Source organism: Xenopus laevis, chromosome 4S (genome assembly GCF_017654675.1).
Source record: "Xenopus laevis strain J_2021 chromosome 4S, Xenopus_laevis_v10.1, whole genome shotgun sequence".
Taxonomy (NCBI): Eukaryota; Metazoa; Chordata; class Amphibia; order Anura; family Pipidae; genus Xenopus; species Xenopus laevis.
Window position 1 is genome coordinate 64,952,701 of NC_054378.1, and position 17,584 is coordinate 64,970,284.

A 17,584-nucleotide genomic window follows, 5' to 3' on the forward strand; every position below is an offset into this window, starting at 1 on the left:
CTTCGACCATCGAAGGATTCGAAGTAAAAATCGTTCCACTATTCGACCATTCGATAGTCGAAGTACTGTCTCTTTAAAAAAAACTTCGACCCCCTAGTTCGCCATCTAAAAGCTACCGAACTCAATGTTAGCCTATGGGGAAGGTCCCCATAGGCTTGCCTAACTTTTTTTGATCGAAGGATATTCCTTCGATCGTTGGATTTAAATCCTTCGAATCGTTCGATTCGAAGGATTTAATCGTTCAATCGAAGGAATAATCCTTCGATCATTCGATCGTACTATCTGCGCTAAATCCTTCGACTTCGATATTCAAAGTCGAAGGATTTCAATTCCCAGTCGAATATCGAGTGTTAATTAACCCTCGATATTCGACCCTTAGTGAATCAGCTTCTTAATTAAAACAAAGCCAGAGATTTGAAAATATGGCATTTTGTGCATTATGAATAACACAAAAGTGAAAGCAGTTCCAATACCTGTAGTATCAGTCAATATGATTTGGAACAAAAGAACATCCTTGCTGACATTTTAACCAATACAGTGTCCCACAACTTGGAATTTTACCCCTACAATCTTTTTCCTGTGTTATAAAACTACTATGACTTTAGTGCATTTATTCACAACGCCCACATAAACCTGAAAGTATTGGTTTCCTGTTCAGCTTTTAAACACTATAAACGCTCCCAGCACCCTTTAAAATGGCAATGCTGGATGTTGTTCTATAATAACAGCTAAAACCCAAGAGCTGGTCAATAGGTCTCCTAAGATATATACTTATATATGTTCCTTAACAGTGTGTGGAGGGACCACTATCCAATGTGCTTTATGTTTATTAAAGAAAATAAAAGGAATATAATAATACAAAAGAGTCTATGGAGGCCATGAGCAGGCATGAGGCCCCAAAAATGGTTTTGAGGGCAACATAGTGCTTGCAAGCCTTCAGCTAGAAAACCCTGATCCACTAAATTCAGAAGCATAAATAAATACGACTCTCTTACATCTGCATCAGATAATCTCTAACAAATGGCAGACTTATCTGGTCCTTGACAGCTGGCATGCTTGAGTTAAAATGGCAGGCAAATGGTCAAGAGTTCAGACAATATATACAGATAGGCCCATAAATATTTGGACAGACAACTTTTTTTTCTAATTTTGGTTCTGTACATTACTACAATGAATTTTAAATGAAACAACTCAGATGTAGTTAACTGCAGACTTTCATCTTTAATTCAGTTGAACAAAAAGATTGCATAAAAATGTGAGGAACTAAAGCCGTTTTTTAACGCAATAACTTGATTTCAGGGGTTCAAAAGTAATTGGACAATTGACTCAAAGACTATTTCATGGGCAGGTGTGGGCAATTCCTTTGTTATGTCTATCAATGAAGCAGGTACAAGCCCTGGAGTTGATTTGATGGGGGTGCTTGTATGTGGAAGATTTTGCTGTGAACAGACAACATGCGGCCAAAGGAGCTATCCATGCAGGTGAAACAAGCCATCCTTGTTGAGGGATGCAGGGAAAACATGCATTGATAAGTCTATCAAAGTGAGTTTTAAGTAAGTGAGGACCATAACCATCAAAGTCATAACCAATCAGAGAACAAGCCCCATCCAAGAGTTTCTAGGGTTAAAGTGCCCCTTTTACATCAAAGATTTTCATGCAATTGTCTCATTAAACGATCTACTTTATGTGCCGTTAAAAAGTATATAAATGCCATAATATTTCAGCTGTTGAAAACAATCCACCCAAGGGCAAATGTCAAGTAATCCAAGTATCAAATGTTTCAGTAAAACATATTACATGTTAATGAACCAATGAGGTTGATGGAAAAAGTAAATACATTTGTAATATCCACCTATTCATTCATATAGCTGCTCTTACACTACAGATTTATCATCTTTGTTTCAGAAATAAAATAGGCAGTGGAACTTGGCCTGTAAAGAGCAGAGACAAAAATACAGAAAATACATTTGACTTCTTCCTTTCAATAAGAACATCTGCTGGAACACAAGGCAGCACAGTGACGTCCTGCAAGGATATCATCTCACTGTAAATGAGTCTACCGTGTATTGTTGTTTAAAGTATGTGAAACAGACAGCACAGGGGAAGAATCCCCACCAATGCTCGTCATGGTTGGGCTAAAGCAGTGATCCCCAACCAGTAGCTCGTGAGCAACATGTTGCTCTCCAACCCCTTGGATGTTGCTCCCAGTGGCCTCAAAGCAGGAGCTTATTTTTGAATTTCAGGCTTGGAAGGAAGTTTCGGTTGCATAAAAACCAGGAGTACTGCCAAACAGAGCCTCAATGTACATTGACAATCTACACATTGGCTACCAAATGGGCAATCACAGCATTTATTTGGCACCCCAAGAACATTTTTCATGCTTGCGTTGCTCCTCAACGACTTTTGCTTCGGAATGTTGCTCACGGGTTCAAAAGGTTGGAGATCCCTGGGCTAAAGGCATACTAAGTTTGTAGGCTGGACAAATGGTGCAAGCTGATATTAATCAGACAGAAACCCTCATAATCTAAGAGAAGGAATTGATTTACCCTGCTCTTTTATATATTTTATAAAGTTTTTTCATTTATAAAAGTTGTTTATATATCAGGCTTTACAACCTGTGGCCCTTGAGATACTGTCAAATTACAATTCCCAATTATGCTGAAGGGCCCTTAATTTACTCAGCACAATCACTGATTTGTTGCTATGGTTTACTGCCCATAAATGTACATGATCTGTCTAGTGATTATAAATGAGCTTCACTTATCTTTACTATGTTGTTTGTGAAATATTTGAACATCACTATGTACATAACAGTTACAGAAATATTAGTACTGTATATCTAAAAAGGAACAAAAAAGGAAGTCACTAATTCAATTTAAATAGTTACAGCATATAATGCGGAGTTAATGCTTATATATAAAATGAATACTAAAAGAAAAGTAAATTGCCAAAGAGTTCAAAAAAACTATTTCCTTTTATGTTTGAGGGTTTGTAGGTCCCATTTAAAAAGCACCAAATGTTGACTCAAAGAAAAGGAAGGCAGAATGTGGTGTTCCCCAGGCCATAAATATATTTTACATTAAACACAAAAAAAAAATCAATTTCAAGACACACTTTTTGTGTTATAAAGCATGTTTTATTACTATAGAAAAATATAATTTACAAAAGGAAGAAAAGGTTACATTAAAAATGACCATTGCAGTGAAAATTATTTCGGCAAGGTATGTATATAAACAGGCTACCAGAACACTACACTGTGAATGCAAGGATGTTCTATGTTTATCCAAGCTGCACTGCATTCTGTCAGCATTCATACAGATGACATTGAACCATTTCACTGCATGGCTTATGAAACAATGTGGTGCAGGTATTTCACTAAAAGCAGGCGAATGCTGCTGTCTGAACTCACCCACTCTTTCCAATAACAAATTGGGGAATGGCCCTTATTATTCAGATTTGTCAAGCATCTGAATACTGCTAAAGTGCAATGCATCTCACATACACAGAGGACAGTGTGTACAAACCATTTTTAGTCTACAGAATATTCAGGAACACAAACTATAAACTAATATAATCTAGATTTAAGTAATGATTACATATACACAACATATGTACATATATAAGTGCAGGAGGCATGTGGCCAGTGCAAACAGGCAAAAAAAGAGTGTCAGTCTTTACCACTGCTCCCAGCTAAAGTCATCTGATCTTCCAAACACAATGAAAAAGCCCAGTATTGTAAGGAATATAACAGCATTCCCTGCAAGCACTAGTCCGCACGCACCCCACAGAATCTGTAAGAAAAAACAAAAAATTAATAGTAATAGAACTGACTGACAAACTTAGCCACATTACATGATATTCCTGCAACTCAATAATGTAAAAACTAACAATTTATTCAAAAATATAATAAAAAAAATTCAGCATACTGTACCCTCCAGTATAATTACCTATGAGTAAGTACCGGAGGGTACAAAACACGTAAGTATGCTAAAATGTTTTTATTATATTTTTGAATAAATTGTCAATTTTTACATAATTGAGTTGTGGGAATTTTTTTAAATAATTGTAAGGTGGGAACCGGCAAACTTCCCATTAACTTTGGTCCCTGGACTGACCTTTGACTACCCCAAAGATTTGAATTTTCTACATTACATGGGATGCCACAATTACAGGGGATGCTAGGTTGCAAACGAATGCTTATGAGTAGCTGACATGAAGAAATGACAAGTATTTTGAGATATCATGAAATAAGTAGATGGAAAAAAGTAACCCTTGTTATCCTTTTCATCACATAGCAGTACATATTTGACCTGTTTATAAACGGAATGCAGACAGAAAGCATTCTTAGGAAATCTGTCCTACTTAAATGGATATTGAAATGAATATCCTGTCATGGTTTGAGCACCATCTAGAGGATTTTTCATGCTTTGAATAGAAAACTAATTTCATTAATTAGCTAGTATAAGTGCTCTATAATTTCACAGTATTTGATTAGAATACAGCGACTACAAATAAGTTTCGATAATGCCATATAGGAAAACTCACCACACCAACTCTGGCCAGAATAATGGGCAAGCCAAACGCTGAGACGACAATTCCAGTAGTGAAGAAAAACGCTAGTTCTCTGCAGGCACTGCTGGCGGCATCTGTATCATCACTGACTCGTGTAGCAATAAAATATGGAATTGGACTGATGGCATAAAATATCAAAACAAACAAAGGCCAATACACCCTGTTGGGAAAAGAAGTTTAATAATGAAGTGCACTTGTGTTTATATTTATATAATTTACAAATAAATCAATATCCCAGCATACTATATGTGAAATACAATCTTCTAATAGTGTAAAGTGAGAAGCTTCTAGGACTTTACTTAGAGGCCTTGCATTCAATGCATTCATAATTGACCCCATTTACATTTTGAGCTTGCACACAAACCCATGAGCAAAGGGAAGATCTATGCCTCAGAGTAGTGTATATACAATATAAAGTTCACAATGGAAAGGCGATAAATTAATTCAGCTTTATATTACATGGCAGCATAATAAACTGTGAATTCTGTATTATAATTAATTAGTAATTAGTTCTAAGTTAAGCATCTATGACAGATTTAAAATCACTTATGTTAAAGGGGTGGTTCACCTTTAAGTTGACTTTTAGTCTGTCATAGAATGGCCAGTTCTAAGTAAATTTTCAATTGGCCTTCATTATTTATGTTCTATAGTTTTTCAATATTTGCCTTTTTCTTCTGACTTTTTCCAGCTTTCAAATGGGGGTCACTGACCCCATCTAAAAAACAAATGCACTATAAGGCTACAAGTGTATTGTTATTGCTACTTTTTATTACTAATCTTTCTATTCAGGCCTCTACTATTGATATCGCAGTCTCTCATTCAAATCAATACATGGTTGCTAAGGCAATTTGTACCCTAGCAACCACATGACTGAAATTGCAAACTGGAGAGCTGCTGAATTAAAAGCTATATAACTCAATAGCCACAATTAATAAAAAATTAGAACCAATAGCAAATTGTCTCAGAATATCATTCTCTATATCATACTAACTTAATTAGTTAATTTAAAGGTGAACAACAACTTTAAATATGATCTTGGCAACCCTTAAGCTTAGCTTCTGAACAATTGCCCAAATCCACTGAGCATGAGTGTGTGTCAGTGAACTTAAAAAGAGAGCAAGCTGCTGTGGACAACTTTAAAGTCATTGATCCTTACTGTTATAGGGCTGCTGAAACTTGGTGGCCCCCAAAGCAATGCATGGACAAATAACCAGTCACGTTAAAAATCATAACATAGACAAGGATTTCGGTTTTCATAAACCCATAATTTAAATGAATTGCTATAATTGTACAAAAATTACTATTTGACTGGGGAACTTACTTGTAGCTTTCCAAGGCACATCCCAACATAAGGAAGGTTAATCCAATGGCTCCACTAAAGGATAATGCAACAAGTCCTGGAAAGACATGATATTAAACAAAAGATAAATGCACTTCTTCTGAAGTAAATATTAGACATATAAAATAGATAATTGATCCAATTTGGGAAATTACACAAAACTATTTAAAAACATCTTGTATTTGCCTGTTAGTTTGCCAACAACCCCCCAAAAAAGCCAATCACTGCCATTATTTGGCAATTCCCATACTGTCCAGGCGTCTCCCAACACTTTTTAATTTTAAATGCTGTTCACAGGTGAAAACCATTCACGTTCTAAAGGCTTGATGCAGAGTGATTAGGCAAAGGAGTCGCACACGCACACCTGGCCTCTCCCAATAATTACGTACGGTGCCTGGGGTATAGGAGGACGGCCCCTCCAACATTAATGAGCATAAAATAACTCCAGCACACGTAGCATGCTCAAGGGATTGCTCCCGTATTTAATGTCAATCCAACAATACAACGTTTCGGGGGCGTGCCCCTTCGTCAGGTCAGAGTGAGCAATACCTCCTCTTGTAGTAGAGGCAGGGGTCAGTGACCCCATGCCTCCCAACTGTCCCTTTTTCGGAGGGACAGTCCCTCTTTTGACAGCTCAACCCGCAGTCCCTCATTTGTACTGGAAAGTCCCTTTTCTTTGCACTGAACAGCCAGAAAAAGAAACAAAGTTTCTCACTTAATTGGCTTTTAGTAGAGCCCAGAACAGTTAACAGGTGCAAATAAGATACTTTGTAACAATTTTGAGACACAAAAACACAGTTTAGATAAGGAGAAATATTTTCAAACTTTCATAACCTTGCCAAATTTTGTAAAACAAACATGGTAATTAGGGGGTGTGGCCACAGAAAGGGTGTGGTCAAAAAAATTGCTGCGCTATGTGCGGGAAAAAATTTTTTGTCCCTCTTTTTACTTCCAAAATGTTGGGAGGTATGGTGACCCTATGAAGGTATTATAGGTGTGGCTGTTGAAGTCACTGGTATGTGTAAAAATTAAAGTTTATGCCACATGGATAAAAGCAGGCAGAGTATCAGCTTTCAGATTTCCACCTATAACCTTCTGTTTCTCCTAACTGCATTCTGTATCTTGATTGCAAGATTTGGAGTATGTGCCTGAGCCTAGAATTCCCCACCACTAGACATCAAACCCCTTCTTCCCATCACTCCCTGAAGAAGCCTACCCCTAGCATCTCTTTATTAGGAGCCAATCCCCTCACTGTATGTCTGGCTCTCACAATTACAGATAAGGAGGAGTTCATAATAGAATAGAAGGTGGAATTGGTAAGTAAAAGTTACACTAAATCAAATATAGAGTGAGAACTAAGGCCGAATTATTCAGCTATTTCCTGAGCAAGTAGATGTGGGTATTCTGCCGCAGCCCCGAAGGACAGAGCACTGGTCCTTGTTACAAGGAAAGCGGGAGGATATTAGAGAGAAATGGCAGCCCGTCCAGGTAAAGGCTCCAACATACGTGTGTAAGAAATAAAGCAGTACCTTTAATCCCCGCCATGTTAGGACAGGAGCCGAGCTCTTTGGTGTAGTGTATTTTGTTTATTGTTCCTGTTTCCTGACACACAAGCAGTGAAGGGAAGCAGGAAGTCCTAAGAGTTGCGCTGGAAGGCAGTCCTATAAGGCCGATCCTTAGTGGTCCTGAGCCTGCTGTTGCTGTGGCCGGACAACTTCGCTTCCTTCTCATTGCTTACTCGGCCTGTCACTCGGACGCCAACGTGCACGTGATTGGATAACGTCGTCCACTCCAGTCAGCCGCTTCATTTTCTCTGTTGCTATGAGAACAAGCTGAAACGGGGCAGATCTAATGAAGTGACGTTTGGGTTCTTTTGTGACGTTAGCTTGTTTAGACGGCTGTAGCTGACGGGTGTGGCTGCTGTGTCAGTGACTAGTGCAGAGGGATACGATTTACAAACTGTATCTAGATAGTGACGTAAGGGTGACTGTGACAAATATGGGCAGAGACACATGTGTAGAATCGGGGAGATTTAGTCAGCAGGCGACAAATTGTCTCTTCTTTGGGCGACTAACTGCCTTCCCACCTGCTACAATCCAAATCGCCGGCGGGATGGCACTCGGAGCACTTCGTTTTCCGAAGAAACTTCAGGTGACTTTGGAAAACTAAGTGATCCCTTTGTCCCACCCCGCCAGCGATTTTGATTCTACCCAACGTGTATGCAGTTCAGGGATATTCGTCCCCCGAAGAAGAGGCGATTTGTCGCCAGCCAACTAATTCCCCGAATCTCCACGTGTGTTAAAGGGGTTGTTCACCTTCAAACACTTTTTTTCAGTTTAGTTGGTTTCAGACTCTTCACCAGAGATAAAGACTTTTTGCAATTACTTTCTATTTTCTACTTGTGACCTGTTCTAATATTGAAGCATGCACAGCCGACCGCCTCTCAGAGTCGTTACATTGTATCAACTAAATGTATCAATTTAGAACATTTACAGAGTCAGCGACCCCCTTACAGAGCTGCTTTAGAAGGTCAAAATTTAAACTTTACACTTTAACATTAGAAAATCTATCACATATAGAAAGTAAATGCAAAAAGGCTTTATTTCTGGTGAACAATCTGAAAGCAACTGACCTGAAAAAGAGAGTTTGAAGGTGAACAACCCCTTGAAGGAGCTAAAATTAGCTTTTTTGAAATTCAGGGTTTTTGTTGTCCCAGTGTATATTTGTTTTTTGAACCAAACACTAGATGAGATCACATTATGGTCACTATTACCTAGGGGTTCAGTTACTTACACATTTGCTATATGTTCCGGGGCATTAGTGATCACTAGATCCAGTACAGCATGTTTTCTGGTTGGCTCCTCAACAACTTGTGCCATAAAATTGTCATGCAACAGGTTTATCAACTTTTCCCATTAACTGTCCTGGCAGTACTGTTACTCCAGTCAATATCTGGGTAATTAAAATCCCCCATTATCACTACTTTCCCCAAACAAGTAGACTTTTCTATTTGCATCAGGAGCTTAGCCTCCTCCTCCTCACATACATTAGGTGGTCTATAGCATACACCAACAATTAATTTGCTGGACTCTTTACAATTGGTGAAGAACACTACCCATAAGACTTCTGTCCCCTCATTCTCTAACATAACCACCTCCTATATAAGCTTTTATATCCTGCCTAACAGACATACACCTCCTCTTTTTCTATTGCTTCTGTCCCTCCAAAACAATGTATAGCCACTGATATTAACTGCCCAGTCATGCAACTCATTCAGCCATGTTTCATCAACACCAATTACATCATATGTCACCTCCAGTGCCAGCACCTCCAGCTCTCCCATGTCAGACTACATAGTGCAATATAAATTAAAAGTGGTATTTATCACCTTATATAAGACCTTGCTACAAACATGCCCCCCCCCCCCCCGTTTAAGGCAGCATATCAAAAATGGCTAGCCGATATCCCAGACCTCGAAAACGAGGAGTGGGAGGAAGCAACAGATAGAGGTTATAGTCATCTCTACTCTATACGTGACAAATTGGTTCAATTTAAATGGCTTCATCAATTCTATATCACCTCTGTGCGATTAAAAGCCATGGGAAATAACCCAACTGCAAAATGCCATAGGTGCGGGGCTGAAGGGGCCACCTTTTTGCACATGGCTTGGTCGTGCCCACCAGTCTCCATGTTTTGGACCGAAGTCATGGATATCTCAGTGGATAAGTTAGATTTCCCTAGGCTGCTGACCCCACAGGTGTGCATATTAGGAGTAATAGATGACATCATATATACTAATCATGCCAGAGTTAGATACCATACACTGTTGTACTATGCTAAGAAAGTAATTGCTATGGCATGGATGGGTCCCCAACCGCCCACAGTGCAAAACTGGATAACGTTGGTGAATCAGAATCTGCCTCTCATTAAACTCACCTTACTGGCCAGAGTCTCACTGCAAAGATTTGAGAAAATATTGAGTCCATGGTGGGAAGCGGGACTTGGGGGTCAGGGCTCCCGAACATGAAAAGAAGTGTTTATTTATACTGTAAAAGGAAGAAATCCTTGATTCTATCTAGTCACTGTCCAATATGTTGATGATAGAAATCTTGGAGGCGACATTCACATCTCACTGTACGACTGTTTGAAATGTGTTTTAATTCTTGAAGTGTATCAATCACATTACTAAACAAATTGATATGTACCCGTTTTATTTCAAGCTCTGTAATGGTACCTCAATTGCATTTCCGGCATATACTTTTTTTTTTTTTTTATGTTTTATGTGTAAACAATAACATTTTACCTTTAAAAAAAAGTGGTATTTATAAAGCTATGTATTTCTCCATACTCTTGATTTTAAACTAGTAGGGTTGCCACCTTGCCATCAATCACAAATTTAACGACAATATAATTGCCAAATTCCCCTTTTCCTACTCCCCCCCCACCATAATACATACTGAACCACTCTCCCCAGGACCTCTCCACCCCATTTTCTTTCCCCCTAGTATGCCCACTCCCCATCCTGTGATGTCATCACTATCCTATCTCAATGCTGGCTGGTAAGTTTGGGGGGAAAGGGTAGCAACCATATTAACCATTTCCCAAAATTGGCAGGCAGAATCTGTGGTGATACTTACAAAGGTGCATTTATTCCAGAACTGTACACAATTATTTACACTCAGAGCTGGTTTAACCAATTTATACTTTTCCTGCACATCAGGAAATGCATAGTGCTAGGCACCTGTAGCACAGGGAAGCCTTTCTCTCTAACCACAACAGTGTGGTCCCCAATAAGGCCTACTCTGCAGGGACACTACCTTTCATGTAAAGGTGGCCATAGACGTAGAGATCGTCAGACGAGTGGATCTCTGGCCAATATGCCCACATTGAGGTGGGTGATATCGGCTGATCCGATTGTGGGCCCTAGGGACCAACGATTGGATCATAATGCATGAAAACAGGAGGCCGGATCGCAGGACCGCATACACGCAGAGATGCAGCCGCGATCCGACTGGATTTTTTAACCTACCCGATCGCGAAAGCCCGTCGGATGGCCAATAAGCTGCCAACTCGGTCTGTCGGCAGCTTTAATCGCCCCGTGTATGGGGGCCTTAAAGGAATTGTTCAGTGTAAAAATAAAAACTAGGTAAATAGATAGGCTGTTCAAAATAAAAAATGTTTCTAATATAGTTAGTTAGTCAAAAATTTAATGTATAAAGGCTGGAGTGACTGAATGTGTAACATAACAGCCAGAACACTACTTCCTGCTTTTCAGCTCTCTTGGTTACACTGATTGGTTAACCAGGCAGTAACCAATCAGAGACTTGAGGGGGCCACATGGGTCATATCTGTTGCTTTTGAATCTGACCTGAATGATGAGGATCAATTGCGACCTCACTGAACAGTTATGTACCATGTGGCCCCCCTTCAAGTCACTGACTAGCTCAGAGTTAGAGAGCTGAAAAGCAGGAAGTAGTGTTCTGGCTATTATGTTACACATCCAGTCACTCCAGCCTTTTTAGATTACATTTTTGGCTAACTAACTATATTAGAAACATTTTTTATTTTGCACAACCTGTCTATTTACACAGTTTTTATTTTCACACTGAACTATTCCTTTAAGGGTTTTGTTTCCCTTGGTTGTATTATCTGGACTCTTTCTATGTTAACAGTGTTGAACTAGGGGGTGTAGGGCTGCTACCTCAGGGGCACACACACCCCCACTATGCCTCCCTGCACACTTTATTTTATCTTGTTACGGCCGTGATCAGGGGCTGGGGGGGGAGGTGTGGGTGCATGCAGGACAGGGAGTTTCCTTCTCATTGCTTACTCGGCCTGTCACTCGGACAATGACTTGCGCATGATTGGATGATGCCGTCCACTCCAATCAGCTGCTTCATTTTCTCTGTTGCTAAGAGAACAAGCTGAAACGGGCAGATCTGATAAAGTGAGGTTTGGGTTCTTTTGTGACATTAGCTTGTTTAGACGGCAGTAGCTGATGGTGTGACTGCTGTGTCAGTGTGTCTGTGTTACAGTTTATCTTGGTCAGGTGATGGTGCAGTTGTATAATAGAGAGTTAAGACAGCCAAAAAGAGTACATTGTTTTTTGGGATAGTCTTCCATACATAATGCATGTAAACTTGGCTGCCAAACATTGTGTAAAAATAAAAATCCGTTTGGGGTATCAAACAAAGAGGGCTTTTCCTGGTGTCCAATCCTGTAATTCAATAATGTTCCTTTTGAGTACTAAAGACTAAAACTGTTGTGCATATTCTGATTCTATCCTTAGGGTGTAGTTTGTGACAATTCTAGCCTGATTCTAACTACTGTAAGATCTCCATCTACTTCTTAGGCACCTTGGCTTAATAGTAATAGTCTAATGGCAGAAAAAAAATGAAGACAAAACATCAATTTGTTCCGTTTTATTATTAGCTAAGATGTAGATCACACAGTAATATCTACAAACAAAAAAGATAAACAATTAACAAATCACAGAAACATTATTCACATTCCAAGGAAAAATTTAAATATGACAAGCAAATATTTGTTCAAAAGCTCATTTGTTTCAGTAATGAATACACTCTCATCACCTCTCTCCACACACGTTAAATGATCTTTTTTTTCTGAGTTGCATATAAAAAAGTTAAACAGAATATCTGCACAGGTAGCAGAACATTTGTGGGACAGATACATACAAGCAAAATTAAATAGAAGTCTGGCGCATAAAAAAAGCATTGAATGTAATTACCAAATAAAAAAAATCCAGATTTGTTCGCTAGTAGTATATAAATAACCGTGACCCCCAGTATGTAACTTTACATAGCAGGGATGTCCTACCTGCAACTCTATAATTCTTGCTAAGATACCGCTCCAATAGGGTTACCCAATGACTAGAAGATCCAGTCCCTGAATTTTCAAGTGATCTAGTAACCCTAATTTAATCCAAGATGAAAGATGGAAATTGTAGTTGGGCAACAAGTGAAGTGCCATGGGCTGTTATGCCACAAGGAAAATTCTCTCTCTGTACAGAACTGCAAATTTGTTCACATTACTTTGTAATTTAAATTAAAATTACAGGTCTCCATTCAAGGGAATCCATATGTTATATCCGTATTAATTCAAAAGGTTGTTTATCCCCCATGCATTTTCCATTAAACAGTAAACTTTTATGGCGTGGATTACATTTTGTACAGCCCATGGTGGGTGCATATTTATTTACACATAAACGTGGGAGCAGTTGAATTTCTTGCTTTGGGCCAGACATTCTCCATAGGCAGTTATCAGTGAAAGCATCATCTGTTTATGATCATTAACTGTGCTGTAGCTATGGCTGCCTGTCAAGATTCAATTTATGACAAGCAATAAGACAGCTTCCCTGATGTACTGTATAAATGGCAATATGCAAATCTGGGATGTTTGGGACAAACAGTTAGGGATGAAAAAATAGGGGCAGATTTATGAAATACTACACATGGGTATCCAGGGAGATTCCCCAACTTTCCTATTTCCCTCATTATTAACACTTTGCTATATGTACAATTTACCTGACAGGAACATTTTCAAATTTATTTAGGTACATGTCAATTTGTTATGTGTCTAACTGTTTTTAAACACCATTCTGCTCTATGTGGTGTTAGACCCCAACAGTGCTAAACTCTAAAACCTCTTTGGAACTTTTATCCCCAGTGGAAACTGCAAAACAAAGATTAAGGATTCAGACTTAATAGTTCAATCACAGAAGATAATTTGTTGAATCTGAAACCATTGTTATCTTTTGACAGTACTAGATATTAGAAATGTTCAATTGAAATGACTTATTCAATTCAAGTTAAATTAACAGTAGCTAAAAGTATAATTTTTTGGGTTAAGGTTTAGGCCAGGGATAGGCAACATTTGGTCCTTCAGTTTTTTTCAACTATGAAAACAATAACAATCTACTGAAACTGTTCTTAATCAGGCTTTCTCTCTTATTTTACTGCAGCTTCTGGGGTAAGATTGCTGAGAAAAAGACCAGGAACTGTCTCTGAGAAAGGTTGATGAGGATCGGCGATTGTCGTATAGCTTGGGGCATGGTACACCGACATTTTGATTGCAGCTATCCTCCCAGGAACAACCACATCAATCAAAATCCTTTCTCTGACGGGCACAGCATCTATTTCTGATTCACTTTGTTAGGAGATGTGCTTCCTATAGCAGACCTTTGTGTCTTCTATAAGTATAAAACACATTTACCTTCCAAGTGAATGGGAAATCTCGGTTGGCAGATGTATTGTATGCCATAAGCATAACACTTATCCTGCTGCAGGGAAATAATGGTTAGCAGTAAATCCCATAGTGTAAATAAATAAAAATATACAGGTCCCATACCTCTTGGTTCAGATAAAGATAAAAAGAAACATTGTATCGTGCACATGACAAAAATGTCATAAACAGAAATCAAGAAAATAGCAGCTTAGAAATTAAAACACAAACTGACTGAAAATCACTAATAAGAAACCTGTCTCACAAAAAAGTAGTAATGTCATTATACACAATGTCTGACTTTCCATCAAGAGATGAGAAACTGAGGTTTAGTGTCAGAAAAGTGTATGTTTGGGAAAGTCGTCAATCACCCTGTGCAACAGGCACCATAAAATACATTCTAACATATGTATGACAAGGATTCACTATTCCTGAAAGTACATGTACGGGAATATAATGTTAGCTGACATTAGCCTAAATGAGGAAAACAAGTCAGACTTGCTAAAATGTAAACCTTACTCCTTAAATGACAGAGTTCTACCCAATCGAATTCTGATTCCACACTGTAAAGACAACCAAAAAGAGTGCATTGTTTTGTCCTCCATACATAATGCATTGAGGTTTGGCTGCCAAACATTTTGCAAAAATAAAAATCCTTTAGGGGTAAAAAACGAAGAAGCATCCCTGTAGATATTCAGTTGTCTCCTAATGAGATATATGTTTACCAACCAGCAAATAAGATACAAAAACACAAACCCTCACAAACAAAAAACCTTTGTAAATGCCCTCAAATCCTGTTTTCTCAAGTAAAATTAAAAGCAGCTCCTTAAAAAATACAGTTTAAAAAAAATTAAGATATAGATTACCATATTAGATCTGAATGCAGTCATCAAGGTTGGTTAAATCATGTCATGCAGTATTTTACCATAGTTGGTATCTTCACATTTTAATTACCAATAGTTAAAACCCATTAATATTTGAATGGCCTTTGGGTATTACAGTAGCTACAACCAATAATATTGCAGCTTACTCGCAGCCCACAGAGCTCATAGATCTGCTGGTCCCTTTCTAATCTATAGACAGAAACTGTTAATTTTACTTGGAGTAATCAATCCTGGGGTTTCATTCAGTCACCTCTGGTAAAACCTTTGTTCAAAGTCTTCCAAAAAAATAAATAAATAACACAAAAAAATAAAAAAAGAGACGAGGAAGAAAATAGTAAGATTTTTGCGTGTTGAGCAGTTAAGGATTTTGCACTTGAGGATCCAAAAGAAATATGAAGTCACTTTTCCTCTGAAAGTAATCAAATGTAGAATAAACCAAATGTAGCCCAAGCTTTCATGGTATGTTTGGTGGTGTTAAGAAGCTGGATCTGCAGGAGACCGGAAGTATGTAGAAGACTAATAAAGTGGTTTCTGGCCTTGATTTTCAAATTCTGACCAGGCATCATTTAGCTCCATAAAAATCATTTTTGCATATTGCTCATATGGCTGCCCAGTTGCCTGTAAAATAAATATTGTGTGTTAAAAAAACTTTAAGATGCATATTTAAGCAGGACAGCAAAAGTATCAAATGTATGCATACAAATGCTACTTGCTACTCCAAAAACATTAGTTGCAGAACAGCATTATATTGTAGGCATGTCATTCCAAACAATCTGGCACCAGCCAAGCCACAGTGAAATATTCTGACAAATACCAAGGGCTTTAACTCTTTGAAATGTTCTACAAACCCAGAGGAATGTGTAGTATATGGGGAACATGGTGTTATAACCAGAGTAGAAGACAGAAAAATAACATTGAAGCAGATTTGGTTTACTTATTTTGCAGCTGTTTGCTTTACATATGGGCAAAAAATATGCTTCATATGTTTCCATTTTTATTTGTATTTACATTTCCCTCTGTTTATGTACAGGGTATGATCTTAACATAAATCTTTCACTTACTTTATCTGGATGGACCACTAGCACAGCTTTACGATACACCTTTTTAACTTGTTCTGGAGTAACCAAGTCAGCCATACCAACAGATTTCCATTTAGTTTCTCCTGCCCATAGCACTGTGTGCATCGTAGAGAGCAATGCTCGGATATTTCTTTCTTTTCCTTCAATCCAATCTAAAATCTGAAAGAGAAAGGAATAAATTATGTTATGCACTTTTAAACTCTAGTAACCATTTTACAGTAACATTTTGTTAGACTGGATCGGGTTTAGGGGCAAATGAAGATTTATGTCAAACCCTTTCAAACTACAACTAGATCAGAGATTCCCACATGTTATTCTTACAGTAAATGGCATCCCTAGAAATCCTGTGATTGTTAGCACTTAACATTTTCTTCTTGTAAATTTTAATATTTATTTATTGTCCTCCCTGTTTGTAATATTACTGTATTATAATGCTTTCCAGCCTTCTGTGGATTGTGGTATGTGTTGGTTGGACAATCATTGCAGATTGTATAATAGCTACTGTGCTTCCCATTAATAGCAAAGTTTCTCATTGTTGCCAGAAGTACCTGCAGCAGTTAAAATGCTGCATTGGCCATATATATAAACAATCGATGTGACACACAATGAACATGATAGATCCCCCTAAATATGCAGTAGAATGACAAAAACTCTGCAGCGTGAATGGGATGCAAAGGTAGCCATTAGGTGGCTATTTACTAGCCAATAAAAGCTGTTTATATATAGGGCCCTCCCCCAACCAATATCTGGGTGAAAATCAGCCAGATGCTGATCAGGCAGGTTTGAGTTTTTCGTTGGATCAAGGAACGTATCTGCATGTTGATGCGATTCTCGAGCCAACCGCCTGCACAGTGTAAATTGTGATTCAATTGTTGGCCTTCAGACCAACAATCGAATCAGCCGAATATTACCCACATCAAGAAGGGGCATTTTGGTTAGGTGACCTCGGCAAATGAGCGGATCTTCATATGTAGGGCACAGGCTGAGAATCAGCTAATACACTGAGAATCAGCCCCTCCCTTGCCTGCACCCAGAACCACTGCACTGAGCCAGGAGCAGGCACATGCAGTGGATTACAGATCTGAAACGCGTGAGTATGCATTTCAAAGCCAAAATCCTCTGCGTGTGCCTGCACCAAGGCCAACACAGTGGTTTAGGGTGCATGCAAGGAAGAGGCTGATTCACAGTGTAGGGACAGCGTTTATCTGCAAGTCAACAATCGCCACCCCTGGCCAGGCCTGGATTTAACCAGTATGAGCCCCCTAGGCCCCTGTTACCGGTTCATTGTGATCACCACCTTCCCTTTATATACATGCACAGATTTCCCTCACAGGGTATAGAGTGTTGGGGATTTGCACTTGAAATATTTAAAAAAAACAAGTCAAATCTCCTGCACATCCCCAGAGCTTCAGACCCAATTTAGATGTGGCTGGGATGTATGCTGCTCCTAAAATCCTGCAGGCCTAGAC

At 38.7% G+C, this 17,584-nt stretch overlaps 2 protein-coding genes across 5 annotated transcripts in view; both read right to left on the reverse strand.

Moving 5' to 3' along the window:
* Window positions 1–3,121: 3,121 nt before the first annotated feature.
* leprot.S (leptin receptor overlapping transcript S homeolog) lies at window positions 3,122–7,499 on the reverse strand. The gene is given in 4 exon segments (NM_001087365.1): window positions 3,122–3,791; window positions 4,546–4,732; window positions 5,894–5,969; window positions 7,441–7,499. Coding segments are annotated over 4 exon segments (396 nt in total). The 5' UTR covers window positions 7,457–7,499; the 3' UTR covers window positions 3,122–3,674.
* Window positions 7,500–12,318: 4,819 nt separating this feature from the next.
* Window positions 12,319–17,584, reverse strand: part of dnajc6.S (DnaJ heat shock protein family (Hsp40) member C6 S homeolog) — a 46,365-nt gene continuing 41,099 nt past the window's right edge. For all 4 annotated transcript variants that reach the window (XM_018260757.2, XM_041561362.1, XM_018260755.2 and 1 more), the window contains 2 exons: window positions 16,098–16,274; window positions 12,319–15,654 (listed from right to left, as the gene is read on the reverse strand). In XM_018260757.2, the coding sequence (XP_018116246.1) occupies window positions 15,553–15,654; window positions 16,098–16,274 (279 nt within the window). In that variant the 3' untranslated portion in view covers window positions 12,319–15,552. The remainder of the gene's footprint in view (window positions 15,655–16,097; window positions 16,275–17,584) is intronic.